Genomic DNA, 24,487 nt, shown 5'->3' with positions numbered 1-24,487 from the left:
TATATATTACAAAGAATAGTGCAGCACTAAATATCACAATACATCTCCTCATCCAATAAATCAATACATGAAAGATATAGTTATTGGAAAGGAAAAATCATAAAGTTCATATAGAAATCAGGATTCCAAAAAGTGACAATGTGCATCAACGAAGACTGAAAATCTGTGCCAGAAGTGTGATTTCCACCATAAGACACTTTGCCGCTCACCTCAATGATAGAACCCCTGAGTCAACAAAGGGTCAAAAAGGCTTTGCCTTACGGGCAAAATGCTGGAGAGTAGCGATAAACCTCTTCAGAGTGCAAAGCACATGGATCACCACATCAGTTCATATACAGGGGTTCACAGCATAAGATCATCAGTGTCCCAATATCCCGATGTATGCAAGTAAAACAAGAAATATCTAGTGCTCTCTGCTGGCATGTATTTAATATGATAAAAAGGAAGAATCACAATTGCATACAAGGCAATTCCATTAAAGTTGTTGTAAACCCTTACAGACCACTTTTACCAACAGGTAAGCCTGCTATGCATACTAGCTCATTATGCCTTTGTCTTGCAGGGATTTTTTGATTTTTTTTACTGAGGCCTTACTTCCTCTTTAAGTGCCATCAAAAAAGCGTTTTGTCACATAAAACCACATGGAGTCAGCATGAGGAGATGGCAATGGGTTACGTCAATCCCTCTCGCACACGTATCGTCCCAAGGAGCAGGACTTCATCACCGTATTGCATATATCGGGATATTGGGAAACTGATGATCTTATGCTGCGATGCCCTGTATATGAGCTGATGTGGTGATCCATGTCCATTGCACTCTGGCGAGATTTATTGCTACTCTCCAGGATTTTGCCCGTAAGGGAAAGCCTTTTTCACCGTTTTGTTGACTCAGGTGTCCTATCATTGAGGTGAGCGGCAAAGAGTGTCTTCTGGTGGAGGTCACGCTTATAGCACAGATTTTCAGTCTTCATTGATGCACATTGTCGCTTTTTTTAATCATGATTGCTATATGACCTTTTTATGATATTTTTCCTTTCCTTTCTTCCACTAAAAACATTTTGGTAGTTTTTTTTTTAATAGGATGTGGGACATCATGACCAATTCCACAACAGGCTTGGAGATACTGACTGCTGGATTACACACATGTACACCCAGTCAGATAGAGATCATGTTAAGGGGGATTCAAACTGTGGAAATGGTGAGACTGGAAAGTCCCTGTATCCTTAAACGTCTAAGTATGGCAGACATCACTCAATCCTGTCCTGACTTGACAGGACACGAGTACGTTGGTATACTGACTAAACCTGGAAGGTATTAGCTATCACGCTGGTGTCAGCTTATATTCTACAACAGCAGCACCGCAATCTACAAATTCCATAATGATACAGCAGTATTTTATCCTACTGATTTTCAGTCTACAAAAATACTATTTATAATTAAAAGACAATATCAGTCTTACATGCTCTGCAACACACATCTGTAATTTGTTAATGAGTAAATGAAATGTCGAATTTAATTTATTTAGAGTATCAAGATTTTGCATTAGTGTGTCCCTGTTGTTGTTCGTTCTATTTAGTATTACTTTTTAAATAGTTGTTTTAATTAGATTTAAAACGTTCTTGTCACTCTTAGACATGTGCACACTGAAATATTGTTTCGGAATTTAGTTTTCGTCCGAAAAATACATTTAGTTACTCCCGAAATTCGTGTCTTTTTATTTTTTCATATCGTTAAAAAATGCATTAGTCCGAATATCCGAATTAATTTAGGTCGAATCTGTCATTGAAGGCTTATAGTGTGTCGAATGTTCTAAGAAGAGTCGACGGAGCAGCTAAACTGTACGACGCTGCAATCGTACATATCCAGTCAAATGTTTCGCCTACAAGCTATAGAAGAATTCTAATGTATGACTAGTAGTAATTATATTTATAAATTATTATTTGAATTCTTCTATAGCCTATGGATGGAGCATTTGAGGCGTCGTACAGTTTAGCTGCTTGTCGAATCTTCTTAGAACTTTCGACAGACACCATAAGCCTTCAATTACAGATTCAATGTTTTTTGCTGCTTCGTCGAATCTTTGTCGTTCATGCCGAATGGTCTACCCTAACACTGTCTCTATAATGTCGAATTTTTTCTCTATGTCGAATCTTTCCTTTCTATGTAGAATAATCTTGGACTAATAGAGTTTAGGTTAGGCACATTGGACTGCAGATTCGATAGACACAGATCACTATTGTCACCATCATGTCGAATCTCCTATCTATATTGAACTGTTGTAGCAACGAAAATAAAGCATTTTTTATGTCGGATCTTTCTGATTTCAGATTCTGCGCATTCATTTTAGTTTGTTAAAACGATACCGAAAATACCCGAAATTCAGACGAAAACGAATGCACATGTCTAGTCACTATACTGAAAAACATAGAGCAAGGGCAGCCTATAAAAACGTAACAAAATCAACACTTACCTGTCCATCAGCTGGCACTGTGGTTCCTTCTGCTGGCTGCTACATCACTACAGGACAGAACCTAGTAGTGCCATGGTAGTAGGAACCACAGTGCAAGGTGGAGGACACGTTATCTCAAACACCTGGAAGTGTCCGACACAACAGTGTTGGTATCGCTAGAAAAAAAAGAAGCCTTGACTCCACGTACCAGCCAGGTAACCTCTTCTTTTCAGCCTGCCCAGTGTTCATGCTTTGTGACATGAATGCATTAAGGTATTATTGTAATGATTTTACTGTATTTTTTTATATCCGGCACTTTTTTTTATAGTTTAGTGCACTTTCTGGTACAGTAAGTGATCACTGTGAATGCTGTTTTAGGCTGACCATATTTTTGTCCTGTACTGATCACTTTATTATTTTAATTGAGTTGCAAGACTGAGCAATCAAAGACCACTGATCAATCGGCTCTCTGTATTCAGGCTGCAGAGAGCTGGCGACTGTCAGTGACTCTACTCAACCCCTCCAGCACTCACTGGAGCGCCAAGCTGTACAGGGCCGGGAGCAGCTGGATCAGGGTTTCAGCGGTTTGCTGAGAGGCTGAGACAGTTGCCAGTCCAGGCATCTGGGTGGATCCCAACCATATGTTAGGATCTTTTCAGAGCCTGGACCAGCTCGGTGACTTCAGCCAACAGTGGATTTTCGCCCGCTGTTGGCTGAAAACAGGTCACAGTTCAGAACGAACTGCACTCCTGTGATCCATAGAAGTATAGTAAAAGAAAGCTTTGGCTATACTTCTTTAAATAAAATGACAGTTCTGGGACAGTTTTATGTAAGAATTTGATCTTCAAACAATAAAAAAAAACAAAAAAAACATAGAAAAAGTGTTAACTAATTTAGTTTTATGTAAATGATTGTAAATTTATATTTTTAATGAGACATCTTCCATATTTCCTAACTCTGTTTCCATACAACTTGGGGTGGGGTGCACAGTGATTATTTCTCTACTGCAGCATAGTATTGGCCTGCTCAGACCAACTGACATTATATGTGGCTTATCCTGGAATCTCAGGTTTCTCAGCAAGGATGCGGATTAAAAAGCCTGATAAACAAATAGCAACAAAGGGGGAATGTACAAGTTTTCTTTAAAAATAAAGTCCTTCAAATAAGGAACTGCTAACCTTAAGAAATGTGAAGGTCACATAAATTACTGTGTAAGTTTTATGAATGAAAATTAATACTAAACACATAACTAGATAGTTGTGAATTTTCTCATTGCAATTATACAAAATGACTTACCCAGCCACAAGGCTCCATCAGTATCTAGATGTTTGGACCCAAACGGAGATGAACCAAAAACTGGTGCCTCATTCCCAACTTGTAAGATGCCATCCCTGTTATTTCTAGAAGATAGAGTTAAGAAAAAATTAGCAGAAGACCTTCCCCTTTTTAAAAACGTAATAGTGAAATAATTTTTCCTCCCAAATTCTGCACAACCCTGAGTCTAGATATATAGAAAACCACACATTTGCCTTGGACAGTGCTATTCGAAGGTGGCACAATTTAACCATATTCTCTTTTTATTCCTTCTGCCATTAAATCCGTATAAAAGGGAGTGAGCTTATGTGGTGCATAGAGTAGACCCATACTCAAAGTGACGATTTGTTATGGTGTAGGGAATATCTAAGAATGTTAATTGTGTTTAGGCAACACCCTGAAAAATCTACCCTTGTTCTCGAATTCCTCAAAAAAAAAAAAAAAAAAAAATTATATATATATAGGCCACTCCATGAGCTCTTGCCCATGATGGTGGGTATCATTAGGAGCACCTTCTTAAATTGACAGGACTAATCTGTGTACCATATGAGCACATACTGTAGCCAGTGTGTGGGAACCAGAATTATTGTTGGTTGGTAGGGGATAAAATACTTATAACTTGAGTTGCAGTTCAGTGAGTAAAATGACATTTGTACCATGTGTTTTTGGTGCACATTCTGGGCCAGATTCAGATAGATCAGCGGATCTTTAGATCCGCGTAATCTATCTGATTTAAGATCCGCCGCCGCAAGTTTTAGAGGCAAGTGGGTAATTCACAAAACACTTGCCTCCAAACTTGCGGCAGTGGATCGTAATTCCTCCAGCGGAATTCAAATTCCGCGGCTAGGGGGAGTGTGCTATTCAAATCGGGCGCGTCCCCGCGCCGATTGAATAGCGTATGCACCGTCTGGAAATTTTCCCAGCGTGCATTGCTCCAAATGACGTCACAACGACGTCATTGGTTTCGACGCTTACGGAAATGACGTCCATCCGTATTCGCGAACAACTTACGCAAACAACGTAAAAAATTCAAATTTCGTAGCGGGAACGACGGCCATACTTAACATTGGCTGCGCCTCATAGAAGCAGGGGTAACTATGTGCTGGGAAAACCCTTACGTAAACGTTGTAAAAACACTGCGTCGGGCCCGCATATGTTTGTGAATTGGCATATCTCGCCGATTTACATATTCTCTGCGTAAATCAGCGACAACGCCCCCCAGCGGTCATTTTTAAATTGCAGTTAAGATCCGACGGTGTAACGGATCTTAGGCATATCTATGCGTAACCTGATTCTATGAATCAGTCGCATAGATACGACCGGCCTAACTCAGAGATACGACGGTGTATCAGGAGATACACCGTCGTATCTCTTTGAGAATCTGGCCCTCTGTAATTTAAAATACACCAATGATACAAATTATAGTATATAAATATATTATTGGTACTTTTGACAGTGTGGGCAGGTGCCAAGTCTTGCTGGAAAATGAAAAAAGCATCTCCATAAAGCTGGCCAGCATGAAGATGTAGAATTTCCTGGTAGAGGGCTACGCTGACTTTGGACTTGATAAAAAACAGTGGACCACAGTGCCTCTAGACCATAAGCTTTGTTCTTGCACCAGTCTCATCAAATGCTTCACTAGAGTTACCTTTAGTCCTTTGATTACTACCAATGAAATCTGCATCTTACTATTCCTACGATATCTTGGTGCACTTAAGCAGCCGCAGCATGACTCCTCATATTTTTATAATTTGTGCAACTGCAGAGTACATTGTGTCCCTAGTAGTCAAGCCCTGGCATCTAAAACATCTAAAGAGCAGAGATCCCCAATGATCCCTCCATAGGCGGCAGCTAGCCAAAAGCATGGTCTGCCAGTCCCCATGGAGTGTCCTGCCGCTCATGGAATGTAGTGTGACTGCAGATCTTGCATAGCTTAACTCTTTTCCTGCCAAAGAACGCAGGCACTAGTACTTCCATAAAGTTCCCTAGTGAATAAACATTGTGAGCCTCATGGCTGAAGCTCCCTGGAAGGAGAAATATTCATTTGGTCAAAGTAACCAATTTACATTCTTATTTTAAAATTAAATAACGGAGAATGAAAATAAGAATGGTAGTTATAGGCGAGAAGTGAAATAGTCACAATCACTTGAATGCAACAACCATGTCAATAATGTAAACAATACCTGCACTTGGATCACATGTAGCGAACAAGGCCTGTTTGTAGGAGTGCTAGTCTTAAAGCGGTAGTGAACTGCAGCAAAAGATAAAAATTGCACCGCATACTAGCACATTATGACAGACTTACCCAGCCCTCCAGCGGCGCGCTGTCACCCATGTAGGCGATTCCATCTTCACCTGGTCTTCCTTCAGGGTTCACAGACTTCAGCCGTATGAATGGCCAAGACGCGATGACGTCACTTCTGCACATGCGCGTGGTAGTCATGGCTGCAGCACGGAGTTCTGAATGGACGTCACGGTCCATTCAGAGCCCAGTGCGCATGCGTCGGTGATGTTACCGGCCGCTTCTAAAGTAAATATCTCCTAAATGGTGCATGTTTAGGAGATATTTACTGTATCTATAGGCAAGCCTTACTCTAGGCAAAAATCAACAAAGGGAGTTTACTCCCACTTTAAATGAAATTCCCACAAAATTAGGAGTCTGTTTTGAGGTAGATAGATCGATCTCAGTGTGAACAAAACCTAGGACTGGAAATTTCTCCAGCATTCCCCTTTCCTCACTGTTTTAATCAGCTGTTGAAACTGCTGACCTGTGACTCCTTTAAAAACAACAGTGAGAAGCATGCAGAGATGATTGTAAAAAAAAATGTAACACCAGGACTGCAACAAAAGTATAATTTTATATTTTGCATTTAACGTACACCAAAGAGCACACTTTTTAAAATGTTATTTAACTGGAAAAATGTGTGAATCCTGCGTTTTAAAGTTGTGTGAATCTTTTTATGCAAAAATATTTATAGATGCCATAGTGTTTGTTGCACAGGTCTCTGTAGTAGCAATGAAGATAGAATGGTCTATTGGAATGCCCTGGAATCCATAGCAGGCAAGCTTCAGCACGCCTATGTTAGCTTTCCCGCCCTCTCACCATTCTACAGATGCCTTGCTCTATTCTTATCCCAGGGGGCACTGAAGGGCACAACGGACTGATGGACAATCCTACACAGATGCTAACTTCTCTTGAAGGCAACGCATCCTTGCCCATGCCAACCTTGATTACAAAACTGTCATGGGAGTTCACCAGAAAACAAGTTATGCCATCTTCAGCCTTTCAAACATGGAATATTCTTGTTCTTACTGTATTTAGTAAATACCCACAGTGAGGCAGCCATTTTACAAGCTGGGCAGCTATTTTCCTGGCATTAGGCCTTGCCTATCGAAAGTGGCTATAATAAACGATAGTGTTGGGCTACTGTTCTCCCTTGGGTTTTTTTTAACCTGTCCTAGACAAATAGTAGTTTGAATCATGAACAATACAGACGATTTAGTTTTGGTAAATGAAAACTACCATATTTGTAAAGACAACCTTTAATTTTGGGGTACACTATTCTGTAAAAATGATGGGTTGATAAAGCAGGTATTTTGGCCAGGTGATCACAAGCCCCATTCCTTACACCATTCACCTCTTGCACACAATGGTTATGGCTACTGTAGGGGAGATCATTTGTGGAAGAGAATGTTCATGCTCCTACTAGCACAGCTAGGAATGAGGATCCAGTTATCAAAACCAACCAACATCCCACCTTAGAGAGGGAAACAATAAAAATGCCAACATATATCCGTCTTCTGTATATCATGAGCTCTCTCTTTCAGCTCAGTCCCAGCTATTTTCCACTGTTTATAAAAAAAACTCCTCAGGTATACTGAGGGATATACTAAGGAGAAAGAGTTGTTGTTCTGCCCAACCTACATGTCCTATGCTCTGAGTTATAGCTTTCGTGGTACAGAGGTTATTATGAATGTGTGAATTGGCATACGTTGACAATGTTATTGTTGCCAGAAACAAATATGACAACCAGTCCCAAGTTTTATCCTTATTCATTTGTAAGATTTTTTATTTTTTTTAATCTTAATTTTTAATTATAAACTCTTCCCTGAACAGCAGAGACCTTTTGCCTAAAAATCAACTGCCATAACATTTACCTTAGAGCTTTGATGCGAATCCATTGGTTGGTGTTAACTGGTACCGTAGACCGGAGGATAACTGGTTTAGATCCAAGATCGTACATCATTTGTACGTAGCCTCCTATCACAGCAAGGGCAATGTAATCAGAACGTTCTGTGCCTTTTCCGCTCCAGAGGATCAGACCCTGAGTGGCTTCAGTCTTGATGCTCAGCTCAAATTCATTGGTCAGCAGTGCCTTTTCACTATAGAATGTAAACCACAATTGTTAAAATTCATACAACATACACCAGGTATTTAGAAGGCAGGCAGAGTATGTTAAGTGTCCAATACTAACAGAACCCGGAAGCACTGTGCAATAGCTAATTAACAGTGACAGTGCAGCTCAATAGGGTAAAATTGAAAATCCTCTTTACATCACTAATGGACTTCATCATAACACTTTTTTTTTATTATTCTATAAATGTGAAGCTTCTCTTGGGCCATCTTCCCCCTAATAACAGTAACCTTCATCACGATTGTCTTTGTATGTCACAGATCACAATTGGATCCCCCTATTTAATGCTTCAAGTGCCAATACTAAAGTTGCAAGCGACTAAAGATATATTGTTTTGCCAAACATGCTTTGCAGAATAAATCGCTAAATATTTTGAAGCCTGTCATTCCAACTTTGGAGGCCAGAGCAAACCTTCATTGTATTTTTTCTTTATAGTATTTTGTCTGCAGCCCCTTTAGGGTTAAACTAATTACACTACTCTTTGAAATGGTGGGTTAGACCGTTTTAGACAATTTCTCCATAACCTGCAAATGCTCCCAACTCGAGGCTTATATTTTTTTGTACATAAACTTGTTGTGGCAATTGTTATGGTACCCGATGAAAGGCTCTGTCCTAAATCATTAAGTTTTTAAAAATGCATATGAAAGTTTTGAGCCAAACAGAGGAATATCACTGCTTAGCTCACACAGTTCTTCTTTCAGCTGGTCTAATCACTGGTTATATGAACCACGCTGTACTTGGCTATATTTACAGCATCTATGACTTGAAGGTTTTATTTTTATGGTCACTCAATATTTATGGTTAAACCGCTGATCCTAGTTTCCACATTTAAGATTTGAAGATATTATTTCCTTGTAAGAGAGTTTTAGTACACAGTTAAGCTTTGCGACATGTAAAAAGTATGCATACAGCACAATGACGGTGCACACTAACAACACAGCAACACAACATCACAGACAGTTTGCAAGTTCCACATTTAGTTGCTATGGGGTGTGAAAGTGTATATGTAAAAGGTACTGGCAGAATTTGGATATGTCCAACAACAGTTCCACAATAGGACATACCAGCACATGGCTGTCTTGGGAGATTAGTGGTGGGTTTTCTTTAGTTAAGTGGCTAATTAAGCTTTCTCACCTGCAAAGCTGCCAAATGCAATCTGGCAGATTTTGTAGCATCATCTTACGTGTCATGCAGTTTTTGTGCATCATATCTTACATGCCATGTTTTGCTCAAATTTTATATTTTATGTAGATCCTGGCAGCTTAATTGCTGACTTGCTATGTCTTTTGGAATCAAGGTTTATCATTTTGGAATCAAACTTTTTTTTTTTAGCAGACCTGTATGAGTAAATACTGGCCTAAAACCCCCAACTTGGCTGTTATCTTTCTGTCCCAATGATTGATTCACATTTGATTAGCAAGCTGGGAAATATTCTCATTAGGAAGCAATGTGTGTTACATAAAGTCTCCTCTAATATTAAAGAAGGACGACCTGCTCTCGTAGCCTAATATTAAACTCCAACACACTCATGGCTAGAAAATCTTGTGTGGCAGAGCCAAGTTGTAAAGAGACCGGAGTGGGTGCGCTGGTTTCTGTTAATACAGAAGGACATCTGTGAAAGCAAGGAAATAGTGGGCAGAGTGTAGAATATCTTTACTATATCGGAGTTCCCCTTTCATAAGCTTTTATGCCCAGTTGGCATTTGGGGGTTTCCAGCTGGGTCAAATAAGAAGAGTAGCTGGTATGCTGAGATGTGTCCATGTGTTCTATGGAATGGCCAGGCAGAAGAGTAATTCACCACTTGTAGCACGTTGGTGGAATATCATATGATAATCATGTGACTGCAGTCACTTTTTATTGCTCACAACAGAACAATCTTTGTTGGTTGCGCACTATAAAAATGACAGAATTGTGTATTCAATGTCCACTTCGATACCAGCTATTTTTATGTAAAATTTGCCTTGTTTCTTTAACTTGTCCCCCCACCCACTTTCTTTCACACATCAACAGGCACCTGTCCTATAAAGCTGTTTTTATTGGGATATTCTTGGAATAGCCTATCAGTGGTGGTCCATGAGGGGCCACAGATCAGCAGATCTTACACCACATGTTATGGATAGTAAGAAAGCTGCATTTCATTGTTAAGTCACAGAATTCACACTGTGCTCCCTGATATTCCTTCTAACAGAAATAATACACTGGTCATGTCTGGCCACGTATACTATACGTCAAATCACCATAAAAAGGTACATACCCATCCCCATTACACTGGCTGCCTAGGGGACTCCATTCAGTACCTTATTTTACCATGGCATGTTGCTTTGCTTGTCCCCTATATATTCTCTTGCAGCCTTTCATGAAATTAAATTATGACTTTTCTGAAAGTTGGTTCCATAAAACAATATAGTGTGATCACCAAAGCGCGCAGGTGGTTTCTCTCTCTCTCTCTCTCTCTCTCTCTCTCTCTCTCTCTCTCTCTCTCTCTCTCTCTCTCTCTCTCTCTCTATATATATATATATATATATATATATATATATATATATATATATATAGTGACTGAATACTTTACTTTAATATGTAGTATTTAGCTATTTTTATTTTGCTGCCCTGTCAGAGTAATATTAGGGAAATAATGAACATCTTTTGTGAAAATATCAGGTAGGTTCACACATAACAGGTTGTATAGAACAATGTACTACTGTAAGGAAGGACTTGCAGCATCTTTTTCACAAGGTGCAGACACTGCTCCGTAAATGTGCCCTACAATAATGATACAGAATGTACTTGCCTCAAAGTTTTTCCGCATTGTAATAGCTGTCCTATGAATACATTTTTAAAGGAGAAGTCCAGCTTAAGCTTAATGGGCTGGGCTTCTCCTATTTGTTTTGCACTCCTGTGACCAGTTTTCAGCAGAGAGCGTTCTTAAGTCTGCTCTCTGCTGACGTCACACAGTGATCAGTCCAGGCACCACGTCATCCCGACTCTGGAAGTCTGGATCCATCTCAGTCTCTCAGCAAGCCACTGAGACAGCCACTCCCTGTCCCGCCACAGCTCAGCACTCCAGTGAGCATGGAGGAGCAGAGCAGGGAGGCTGCTGATTGCCAGGCAGCAACTTACTACTCGGGGAGTTAAGAGAACCAAGCCATCAGCAGTGTTTGGTGGCTCAGTTCTCAGTGCAGAGATGCCGGGGGACATATGCAACATCAGACTGATGCTGCATCCACCTAGGTAAGTATAATGGGGGGAAAAAAACAAACCCATAATGCTCCTTTATTTTTATTTTACATGTAAATTTATCTCAATATTCTTTGCATATATCTGTGTCCCTGTTCGAATGGCAATATCAAGTGAGCAAAACTAATTAATTTAGTTTTCATTTTTTTTTTTACCAGTTTTATCATTTTTGTATGGTGCACAACCAATAAAATACAGGGGATTCTGGTGTGTATTCAAAACATTAAAATGAGAGATATGGAGATGCAACATAGCAAGCAGTGCAGTGAGAACTCACCCGTCTGGATTATCCGCAGGGGCATGACTTAAGAGGCAGAAAGAAAGGGGGAGGCATGCAGTAAGCAGCAGCAGAGATAAAGAGCAAACAAGACTCCCCCACCCACAAACCCCATCTACAAAGCCCCACCTACCTTCATTACATTTTCAGGTAAATATTACTAACAATGACAAAACTATTATAACATAGGCCTGAGGATAAGGGGCTCCTTGAAAATGAAAGCTTTAACTTCAGTCTTGTAAAGTTGTACAGTTTCCTCTCTTGTACTAAAAATGCTAGTGTAATCTTACCGCACACTGTAAGCTTCTCACATTGTGCATTAGAAGCTGCACCAGGCCACCTCACTTCCTATCTGGAGGCCTAGTTCTTTCCTCCTAAATCTGACTGTCCCTGGCATGCCCCTTTCATGCATTTGATTTTATTTATTTCAACCATGAATACCCAACATTCCATGTGGGCAATACCTAGGACAGCCTGCACACAATGCCTACTCTTCATCAAGGCATATTGATATTTGCATAACTCCTCCCAAGAGCCCACCTATTGCTTGCATTAGAGTTAAGGGATTTTGACAGGAATACTGAAACAGGGTGCATATTTAGGAAGCTAAATGTTAAACCAAGTAATATGTATTATGTTTAGTCATACAAGAACTATAATGTAGTAAATATATGTTCCTTGTACAAGACAGAGATGCCAACGACAATATAAAAAGCACATTACAGTTCAGGTTAGAACAAATATTACCGGTATAGGACTCGGGAGAAGATACAGGGTATAAGTACGGCAAAAACACAGTAACGGAACATTTCACTACATAACTTAGTCATAAAGTATGACCAATGACATTGTTAATTTGACAGCCTAGTAAGAATAGAAGCAGATGAATTAAAGTGGGCAGGACAGCCGGGGGACTATATTTTTGGGAATTTCTTTGGCCTCCAAGTTTTTTTGTTTTTCTAAAAGAACATGAACAGCATTTCTCCATTGTAAAAAAGTTGGCAGGTTAGAATATATATATGAAGCTATATAAAGGATGCTGCTACCAGCACATACAATATTTGTTTGCATTGCTTAGAGATGTGCATGGATCCAATGATGAAATCACTGGGTCTAAATTAGGATACGCAATGAAAACAATTTATTAAAAAATGTCATTCGCATGTTGAAGAGGGAAAGCAAAATATAAGCAGAATAAACTTCAGCTTTAACCTTTTTTGCCCAAACGGTGCTCAATGGAGACCCATTCAAGTATCATTTATGGTAGCTGGTGTGTTGATGTTCAATGCTGTGGTACACTAGAATTGGCAACAAAAATGAAGGAGTTGACTGCCTGACCAAGATTAGCCCAAATTGCTTGCAAACTATTGAAAATGTTGAATGTTTATAGATAGAATTGCCACAAGTGCAACCAGTCAATAAAGCACATTATAATTTAAATTAAAATGCTTATAGAACCTTTGCAAAAAACATATAAAAAAATGCCCAGTATTATTAAAGTAGTTGTAAAGGCAGGAGATACGAAGAGAGGAAATGGATAGCCGCACTCCAATATCAGCCATGATTAAGCACTAGCTCAGTGCGAAACGCGTCGGCTGTTCCCCTGTTCCTTTGCTGTGACCTTGTGAAGTGATGTATTTGCTGTTCGTTTGAATAAAAAGACAACCTTTTTGGTTATTGGAGTGCGGCTATCCATTTCCTCTCTTCGTATCTCATGCATGGTCAGTGCATTGCCAGCACCCACGGTATCCTGAGTCAGTCTACTCTACATAGCGACCCACCTGGAGCGGTGATCCTCTTTTTTCTCTAGTTGTAAAGGCAGAAGGTTTTTTATATCTTCATGCATTCTATGCATGAAGATAAAAAAAAAAAAAAACTTGTGTGCAGGAGCCCCCCTAATACTTACCTGAGCCCCATCTCTATCCAGCGATTTACACAAGTGCCTAGGCCGCCATAGCTACTGACCTCTTCACTCAGTCTTCCACTGGGTTTGGCTTCTTCAGCCATCATGGTTGACTTGCACAGGATGGGATAACTCCCACGTATGCAAATTAATGAAAAAGTCATGTCACACTGTACCCAAATGAAATTTTTATCATTTTGTTCACAGAAATGGAGCTTTCTTTTGGTGGAATTTGATCACCGATTTTTTTTATTTTTTTTTTCTGAATTTTTTTTTGTAAATAAGTAAGTTTTCTTCTTCAATTACGGGCACCAATGAGGCGGCACTGATGGGCACCAATGAGGCGGCACTGATGGGCACCCATAGGCGGCACTGATGGGCACCCATAGGTGGCACTGATGGGCACCCATAGGTGGCACAGATGGTGGCATTGCTGGGCATCACTTTGTTGTGCCCATGTTGCCAGTCAGTGCCCATTTGTGGGCACTGATTGGCATCTATTGCGAAGATTTTTTAACATGTGGATGGTCATAGGGTACATACCTGGCCATCCACATGTTGCCCCCTTCCCTGGTGGTCCAGTGTGCGCATCGCTGATAAACAATCAGCGTATACCCCCCCGTCAGGAGAGACGCCGATCAACGTCTCTTCCGATTTACATCGTGATCAGCCATGATTGGTCACGGCTGATCACGTGGTAAAGAGCCTCCGCCAGAGGCTCTTTACCGAGATCGGAGATGCAGGGTGTCAGACTGACACCCCGCATCACCGATCGCGCCGGCATGTGATCCTGCTGGACGTCAATAGACGTCCAGTCAGGATAACTGAACCACTTCCCGGACGTCAATTGCCTATTGACCGGGCGGGAAGTGGTTAATCAAAAGTTTTAAATCTTTAAAAAAATTTATAAACGCTCTGTTTAAGTACTCCTGTCATAATTTATCCAGACCCCAGTCATTTTTTCTTGGTCTGCATGTAAATGTGAAAACAAATAATAAAGCTATATGAAAGTAAAATAATTAATATACAGAATATTATAGGTAGCATTTCGTTCAGAATACAAAACTTTTCGAGGGAGTGGCTTTATGAGAAGGACACACATTAGCAACCTGGATAAAGTGAACCAAAATCCAAGCGCAATTATCCCAGCAGGTGTACATGAAATGGACCAAATCTTTACTCGTCTTTAATCAGCAGGCAGCACCATCAGTACATAGCACACCCATGGTGTTCTTTTTACACCCATGCTCAGCAGTACTAATCATTAGAATCTAAAGGAAGAGCTGTTACTTTGTGATTCGCAAGGACAGACACATTCCATTTTAGGAAAGCTGCTACCAGGTGATTAATCATTTTTCATAATGAAAGTCGACTTTGCATTAAATGAAGGTCTAATTTTCCCTTTCTTGGATAATCCAGACAATGTTCTGCCCTAGTTTCTTAGGGAGACATTGATTCATCACCCAGCAATCTCCCATCTACTGGTTGAGACACTACATTTAGGATTATTAGGGTCATTTTTAAAGACATTATTTTATTACTTTGCAGGCTGAATAGTCCTATAGAGGATATGTGTCAAAATGACTCAATCCAGCAGGAGAAAAATGGACCCTGCCTGGGTTTTGTGCCGGAGGCGGTATGAGACTCGCTAATCTTGTTTGTTACATTTGACTCTGATCTCGGAGGAATAGAGGTTAATGCTACGGATACATCAGCTAACTATCTTTTGCATGACGTGATTGCTGCAGTTGACAAATCTCAGTAAAAAGCATTTTTACTGATTACAAAAGAAATAATGCCGACAATTGTATGCAGAATAATATTCATATTCCTCTTTCTTATCCAAAGGAAAAGTTGCACAAAACACAATACTGACACACAATAATGGTATTATTCAAGCACATTATATATTCTGTGAATGTCTCTAAATGTTCTCTGAATTTATCAGTAAGTAATTAGCTTGTCCTCTATTGTCAGTAAAACACAAAATACAGCAATAGGGTTTATTTTTGAAAAACAGTGAAAGGGAATTGGAGCTGTTGCCCTCAAAAAAGAATTGGTCAGACTGGGCCTATTATAATACAACAGGGTAGTGCTAAATACATATCTCAGTACTCTACTAGTGAGACCCGTATCACTCTGGGTTTATGTAGAAACTAGATTATTCAGGCTTAGAATAAAGAAAATGGGAAATCTTAGAAACAAAATTGATTTTCAATTTGTCTGATAACTGTAAACCGAAGAAGGTAAAATCTGGCGGTTTACTGCACACTGTTATTACTACTATTTGTACTGCCATAGTGTACAAGCCTGTGACTGGCACAGCAGATATTATGATGAGTTTTATCACTCATCACTGGGGAGATTGATTTCTTCTGTTCATTAATAGGATATGATTAGTGTACTGATTGAAGCACTGCCGTCAGCAGATTAGAGCATAGGTAATTGTCCTATCAATAGGTTTTCATAAAGGTAATATTTTCCTTGTGAATCATTAGGAGCCCTTCAAATTGATGGGTCATTTTAAGTGATGGCACATATGGACAGACAAGGACACACAGTGAAGATGCACAATGGTCTACCCATTATTTATAATAGGCTATGAAACCTTTGTTTTGCCTTTGTGAACTCTAGTTAATGATTGAAAACTGGGGATTAAGCCCTGGTTCACACTGGGTACGATTTGGAACGATTTGAGATGCGATTTGACATGTGAAATCGCATCTCAAATCGGCGGCAATTGTCGGCAATGGCACTGTCCTAATCAGTGCGACGCCGCATCTGCGATTTCAAAAAGTAGTTCCTGTACTATTTCTTGCGATTTCGGGGCGCGATTTACATTAAATTGCGGCCGAAATCGCAGCCACGAAATCGCGGTAAAATCGCGCATTTTACCGCGATTTTGAATTCGCAGCAGTGTGAACCTAGGCTCAAGGATCTAAGGAAACAGAGGTTTCACTAAATGAAGGCACAAGATGGCTGGCACTGTAAAACATGTACCACACTGATGGCAGTAGAGGGTAATGTCTTGCTTCATTAGCAGACATAACGTCAGAGGTGATCATGTCTACATAACAGGTGATGTGAACAAAATCTGGGAATATGTTGATGTAATGGGTAAAATGTCAAGTACAACTGATGAGATCAATGCGTGTTGACTGTGATGGATGACAGGAGAAGACACTTTACTTACTCAGGTATCTCATTAGTCAGTTGGCTTGAAAACAAGGAAACAACATGGACACACAATAAGACAGCAGACAGACATATCTGACAAACGCTGACAATTGTTCAAACATTAAAGGGAATCGTCAAACAGTTTGGTTGGAGATATAGCTAATGTAAAAAACCTAAATGGAGCCAACTATAGGTGGCATAAAATTTGGCATATTCAGCTTTTGAGACCTAATCCGCAGATAATCAAGTGTGTGGTTTAACGCTAATGGATACCAAGATAGTGGATTAAGCCATTTAATGCCTGCATGTGTATGGGGTGTTCCCTGATTTTAGGCTTGCAGGCATCAGGCTGATTTTGACAACGTCAACAGTGCTAAAAAGTATATCTGACTACTGTATACAACACATGGGGAGGTTTAATAACTCTGGCTACAAACTGGCCTGATCCTTTTACCTGCTTTGGAGCTGATGGAAGGATTCAAGTGCTACGAGTATGAAGACAGGCGTTGGAACTCGGGGAGATATGGCCACCTTAGACATTTCTGTCTTCTGATGGGCTAGGTAAATCGCAACAACTGTGCTGTAGAGCTGTAAGTCTGGATTTTCTCCCTTTACATTTGCTATATTTTTACAATTGTTTAAGCGGCTAATGACAGTATATAAATCTATAGTTTTATGGCAGGTCTGCTCCAAAGAAAAAAAAAATCATACTGCTTTCTAGTAAATTCCACTTTTTTGCAATATAAGCCTTGTATTGAGTGCACTGTTATGATGAACAATAACCTGTTGCTCCCTGTGACAGACTCACCCGGGACATCCCCAGACCCTCATATGTCTAAAATCATCCTATGTCCACTAGGAGCATAGAATGACTGAGAAATTATATCTTGGACTGCCTGAGATGGGATTATTATGTAACTAGTTTCCACAATATATTCCAGGATATCTATAAAGAACTATTTACTGTTTGTTGATTCTGAACTCAACAGGTTAATTGTAAGAGTGATTCATTCATACTGTTGGGACACATACTGTTAGATGCTAATGTCGTCACCTCCAGCCATCTGTCTGTTCTCTGTGCTAATTGACCCTGCTATTGTGTGAAGATGTCCTGTGTTTACACTTATGATAATGTGTATTGTATAGCAGGTGAGCTGGGAGAAGTGACGTCTACCCTGACAGGTCATATCTATGAGTCACCTCGTCTGGGTAAATGATTAGTTAATTAGCTCATGTTAATTTATGTTCTGGTTACCTCCTCAAACTGTATAGAAGGTTGTATTCTTGGTTCTATTAAAAACTCCATGTTCAGCAGACTAACAAGTATCGTCTCGTTGTGTGCTTGAGAGCAGCTGGAATATCTGATATCTATATCCAGACTGATAGGAAGCGGTATATGACGAAAGCACTCAAGCGGAGTGTTGGACGTTCCGTTACATTCTCCCTATACCTGGATGATTTAATTACGCGTCCCTAAAATTATTTTTATATGGCATGTGCCTTAACCACATAAGGACCCCCTACCAACGATATACGTCGGCAGAATGGCACGGCTGGGCACATGCACATACCTGTACGTCCTCTTCACGTGCCGCCGGCGGTGCGCTCGCGGACCAGATCGCCGTCGGTGTCCCACGATCGGTCACCGGAGCTGAAGAACGGGGAGAGGTGCGTGTGTGTTTCTGTGATCGTCTGTTCCCTGATATAGGGAAAGACAATCACTGACATCACACTTCCAGCCCTGCCCTCCCTACAGTTAGAAACACATATTAAGTCACATTTAACCCCTACAGTGCCCCCTAGTGGTTAACTCCTAAAATGCAATTGTAATTTTTACAGTAATCGGTGCATTTTTATAGCACTTTTTACTGTGAAAATGACAATGGTCCCAAAAATGTGTAAAAATTATCCGATGTGTTCGCCATAATGTCGCAGTCACGAAAAAAATCACTGATCGCCGCCATTAGTAGTAAAAAAAAAAATTATTAATAAAAATGCAATAAAACTATGCCCTATTTTGTAAACACTATAAATTTTGCGCAAACCAATCAATAAACGCTTATTGTGATTTTTTTTTTTACTAAAAATAGGTAGAATACATTTCGGCCTAAACTGAGGAAAAAAACTTTTTTTTTATATATTTTGGGGGATATTTATTATAACAAACAGTATTGAATATTTTTCAAAATTGTCGCTCTATTTTTGTTTATAGTGCAAAAAATAAAAGCCGTAGAGGTGATCAAATACCACCAAAACTAAGCTCTATTTGTGGGGGGAAAAAGGACGCCAATTTTGTTTGGGAGCCACTTCACACGACCGCGCAATTGTCAGTTAAAGCGACGCAGTGCCGAATCGCAAAAAGGGGCAAGGTCCTTAACCTGCATAATGGTCCGGGTCTTAAGTGGTTAATAAACGTCTGGAATTATGTACAAAAAGAAATGTGAGGGGAGGATTTACTACAAAGGTTGCCATGTCTGCTGGCATTATATTCAATAAGGAATCTCTTGCATCCTCCTATATGCTCCTTACTCATCCCTTCTGACCAATCCCTAATAAGCAAAGGAGAATGGACTTGTAAAGGAATGTCAGTGATACTTTTCATCTGATGAAAATGATATCAGAATACAGAAGTCAGGCTGGACTGGCAGGATCCTTAATGGTCCCAGCAGGAAAAAGAGAAAAAAAGGAATGTTTATATGTAAACTCGCTTGATTTGCTTGGCTATTTTAAAGTGTACTTATTCTTTGAAAGTAAGCATTCCATCAGTGGTTAGCTATCACTTTCACTAACTTAATAAACGTTCCTGCTGCATGATATAAGAGACGGAGGGCGAAGATTTTCAGCACTTCCCTGTAATGACAAGGATCGGCACTCAACATTCTTATTAATCAGCAGTTTCAGGAGTTCAGTAACAGGAACAATATAGTCAAAGAATAAATAACTTTGGTGGCATTTTAGTTAAAAGCTGCACATGAGTTTAAAAAGATATTTCTTCTATTTTCAACTGCAAGTACATAACAGACATTTGCCAAGATAGCTTATATATTTTAACGACATATATTCCCTTTAATGGTCCACTTAATTGCCACACAACGACAGGCACTACAAAGCAAAAGCAATGATCAGTCACTGAAGAACAGGATAACGGGTATCCTGAATTAATGATTTCCTGGAGAGATAAAACAAGATGAATTTAATTTATGACTCGCAGGAGGAGTTCCTTCTACACAGAGAAGTAGATTTATGAAATCTGCCGGGCTGTCATAATTTCGCTGTCGTTCTCAGCACATCTGGAATGTTAGACGACATTTCATTATATCACTATAACGCCTTGCCTGCTTTTTACCGGTGTCGCGGCAGGTGCATGGCACGCCTTCCCTATTTGGCTCAAGCACCAGTTCATAGGTTTGCCCGTCAGTTTGATGCCCGCTGAATAACTAACAGAGGAGGGGTATGCAGCAGAGAAAGATCATTTCCAGGGACACTTCACCATGATGTAGCTGAAAAGTGATCTTTTCCCACCCAACATTAAAGAACTGTCTTTCTTGCTTACTAAACTTAAAAAATGTGGTATGGTGGAAAGTCTGTTCCTGAAAGTTACCATAATCTTGTTTGTGCCCTTTAAAGACACCTTAGAATATATTAAGTGGAGGGGGATGAGTGCTGGATAACTGCTGTAAATGGCACTGACTTACTTTTTGGTCACTTTGTGGTACTCCAGGTAAGTCTTCCCGTCAAATGACACGGCTTCTGAGCTTCCAGCTGATTTTTCAATGGTAGCTGGGGATGAAACAAATATAAACGTTTATTAGTCGTCCATAGAAATGTATTTAATGTATTACTGATTCTTATTAGTTTCCCTTGTGTAAGGTGTTATAACTTTTAAATTATGAGCTTCACTTTGGTTCTTCATGGAATGGTTAAAAGCCCTTTTTAATTTTTCCTGCCGCTTGTACCCTATTGGGGTGGTTTCCCCCTCCTGTCATAGAGACACAAAAATCAATCAGAATAAGATCTCTCCAAAGTGAGGTGACATTGCACCTTAGACAGCGGCCACCAGAACAAATGAGTTTGAAAGATTTGTTCTTTATTCTTGTCCTGGATTTTTCCCTCACTTTCTGAATTGGTGTGAAAAATTGTTAATTCTCCCCAGTGGAGAAACAAACAACAACAACCTAAGGCCGCATACACACGAACGGTCCAAACCGATGAAAACGGACCGAAGTCCAGTTTCATCGGTCCAAACCGACCGCGTGTACGGCCCATCGGACTTTTGTGCTTCAGACCAAAGTTTTAGAACTTGCTTTAAAATCGAACTGATAGACGGCTGACCATCGGTCCAAACTGATGGTTAGTACACAAAAGCATCGGTTCAAAACCTACGCATGCTCAGAATCAAATCGACGCATGCTTGGAAGCATTGTACTTCGTTTTTTTCAGCACGTCGTATGTTTTACGTCACCGCGTTCTGACCCGATCGGGTTTTGAACTGATGGTGTGTACGCACATCAGACCATCAGGCCACTTCAGCGGTGAACCGATGAAAACGGTCCGTCGGACCATTCTCATCGGATGGACCGGTCGTGTGTACGGGGCCTAACAGTTTTACTTCCCCATTCTTTCCAATGACTAAATAACAATTTGTAGATTTAGATATTCCTTAACCACTTGCCACCCAGGCCAATTCTGACATTTCTCTCCTACATGTAAAAATCATATGTTAGAAAATTACACAGAAACCCCAAACATTATATGTTTTTTTTTTTTTTTTTAGCAGAGACCCTGAAAAATAAGATGGCGGTCGTTGCAACTTTTTATCTCGCACTGTATTTGCGCAGCAATTTTTTTTAAACGCATTTCTTTGGGGGGAAAAAAGTTTCATGTATTAAAAAAAAAAAAAAAAAAAATGGTTAAGTTGGCACAATTCTTTTTGTATACTGTGAAAGATGATATTATGCTGAGTAAATAGATACCCAACATGTCACACTTTAAAATTGCGCACCCTCGTGGAATGGCCCAAACTTCGGCGCTTAAAAATCCCGAAAAGCGACGCTTGATTTTTTTTTTTAACGGGTTACATGTTTTGAGCTACAGAGGTCTAGTGCTAGAATTATTGCTCTCGCTCTAATGTTCGCGTTGATACCTCACATGTGTGGTTTGTACACTGTTTACATATGTGGGCGCGACTTGCGTATGAGTTCGCCTCTGCGAGCGGGGGCAGGGGCGCTTTCAATTTTATTTTATTATTGTTAATTTTACTTTTATATTTCTATTTTTTTATCACTTTTATTCCTATTACAAGGAATGTAAACATCCCTTGTAATAGGAATAGTGTTTGGCAGATCCTCCTTACAGAGAGATCTGGGGTCAATAAGTCCCCACATCTCACCTCTAGGATGGGAAGCCTGAAATTCTACCCCCCTCCCCCCCCCCCCCAAAAAAAAACCTTTCTACATTTTTCAAATGTAGAGGCCAGGTGTGACATCATAACATTGCGCCCAGACTCTGAAGGATCATAAAGACTCCGGGGACCATCTGACCCCGCTTGAAATCTCTATGGTCAGCATCCAGGGCCGGTTGGTTCCTTTGCCGATGGCAGAGGCAAAGGAACGATCAAGCAGCTGCTATTATTATATGGTGAAGGGAATCGCTGGCTCTAAAAGATGATATCTGAATGATGCCTGCAGCTGACGGGCGGTAATCGGTTAAGGTTGGAATCTAAGAGAATAAGGGCTCATTAAAAAGAGAACTCCCCTCTTTCACCAAAATCATCCATAAGTGCTTTCTATTTGCCTATACTCATTTCTTATTGGCTTGGGGTGTGCCAGTCCAGGTATTGAAACTCACTGTCTGCTTAGAGTTTATGTCCCAACTAATTGGATTGTTTCTCTTAGGGGTGGTCTGGTTTCCTTTCACCAATTGCTTACTTGCCACTTATATACCCCCTTCCTGCTGAGGCCAATTTTCAGCTTTCAGTGTTGTCATACTTTGAATGCCAATTGCGCAGTCGTGCAACACCCTATGACATGTTTATCTTTCTTTTGGTGGTATTTATTCACCACTGGATTTTATTTTTTTTGCAAAAGGAACACAAATTTTGAAAAAACAAAAAAATTTTTCATAGTTTATTATAAAGTTTACACACGGGTGATTTTTCTTTCACTCATGTGCGCTGATGGGTGGCATTGATGGGGATGTCCCTGTAACAGAAGCCGGTTTACCCTGTTCTTTGTTCAGCCGAGTCCGAAGGACTCGTGGTCAGAGTACACTCGCCTTGCACCGCAGGGGGTGCGCGATCATGTCTATTGACGTTCTCCCAGCGACACTGGAAGCCCGTGCTGTTGGCTGTCTTTTGGCTATAGTGTGGATGGAACGTGATCAATCGGCTTCCTACAAAAACTGACCTTACTGAGCGTGATTGTCTTTGAAACATTAGACGGCAAGCACTTAGGGGTGTTGGTATTCACAGTTTTTGTAACTCGCTGCAGAATATATCGATGTTATAAAAATGAAATAGAGATATCTATAGTTAAAGAATCTCTTTCACCTGACTCTGGTGTTATGTCTTCAAGGCTATAAAATATAAATATAATTCACTACTTCCTTCTGTGGTTTCTGTAAACTACAATGAAGGGCAGGTTAGTGTGGTTCAAGTCTAATTCCCAGGCAATCATGTTCTGTATACAGAGGCTTTCTATAAAGATCAACCATTATCAGCTAAAACGGAGCCAAAAGAACAAAGCAAAGTAATAAGCGGAATAAAAAAAACTTAAAGAAGAGCTCCAGTCAGTTTTGTGTTTATTAAAAGTCATCTACAAAAACTGTAGCACTGGCTTTTAAAATAAACAGTCACTCACCTGTCCTAGGATCCAGCAATGTCCTCACCCAACCTGTTTTTTTCTCTTGCTCTGTCCCCAGTGCCAGCATCTCAACTGTGGGCACCCTGCAGTGACAGCTGGGTGCCCACTGTGGATTGTGAATGGTCCTGTAGTTGTCTGGGACCTGTGACATGTTAGAGAGGAATGGGGAGCAGGTACCTGTCAAAATCAGGTAACCTCCCACCCCCGCAAATAAAAATTCCATTTGGTGAAGAGGCGGGGGGGAGGCCTTAAATCAGAACTTTCCCTTTTCGGTGGAGCTCTGCTTTAGCTATGAAAGTAAACAAACCTAGAAATTATGTCAAATAGAAGTTTTAGAGACACTTGATTTACTATACTAGATCTGCCCCCTTGTCCCACTCATCAAAAATATACTTACAGACCCCCAAATAAAAGGTTGGGAAATGTTTACATCTGACATAACTGCTTTCTTGCTTTAGTGTTCTATGAATGTCATCGCCTGCCATAGAATAGAATGTCAGGCACCGGAGCAAATACAGGACTTCAGAGAAGAATAGCTGCACTGCAGGATGTGGGCACTGCGCAGGCTTGGGACAGCTGCGGCAGAAAAAACACTGTTCATCTACATCTGGGCACTGTCAGTAATTGTACATTTTTAATGAGGATAGGCGAGGAGTGTTTATTGAAAAGCATGCCTAGACTTTAAATTGACAAATGTTAGGAATATTGTAGGTGGATGGGTCTGAAAAGGTTGTGCGAAAACAAAGGAGCCATTCCTCACATCTCCTGCAAGATATATTTTATTAAAAAGGAGAGGTCAGTACAGACAGAGAAGGATGGAGTCATGGTGTCACAGACTGATATTTAAAGTTCTTCTTCA

The 24,487-nt window shown here is 40.2% G+C and overlaps 1 protein-coding gene across 14 annotated transcripts in view; it reads right to left on the bottom strand.

Annotated features, from left to right (window-relative positions):
* AGRN (agrin) overlaps nt 1–24,487 on the bottom strand; it is a 578,793-nt gene that overhangs the window by 3,652 nt on the left and 550,654 nt on the right. For 9 of the 14 annotated variants that reach the window (XM_040325972.1, XM_040325976.1, XM_040325970.1 and 6 more), the window contains 5 exons: nt 20,464–20,548; nt 16,785–16,808; nt 11,689–11,715; nt 7,921–8,145; nt 3,745–3,848 (listed from right to left, as the gene is read on the bottom strand). In XM_040325972.1, the coding sequence (XP_040181906.1) occupies nt 3,745–3,848; nt 7,921–8,145; nt 11,689–11,715; nt 16,785–16,808; nt 20,464–20,548 (465 nt within the window). The remainder of the gene's footprint in view (nt 1–3,744; nt 3,849–7,920; nt 8,146–11,688; nt 11,716–16,784; nt 16,809–20,463; nt 20,549–24,487) is intronic. The other 5 variants (XM_040325979.1, XM_040325980.1, XM_040325983.1 and 2 more) reach the window with 2 other exon arrangements.

The sequence above is a fragment of the Rana temporaria genome, chromosome 10, assembly GCF_905171775.1.
Source record: "Rana temporaria chromosome 10, aRanTem1.1, whole genome shotgun sequence".
In the NCBI taxonomy this organism is placed as follows: Eukaryota; Metazoa; Chordata; class Amphibia; order Anura; family Ranidae; genus Rana; species Rana temporaria.
This window is presented reverse-complemented; position numbering and strand designations above follow the sequence as displayed.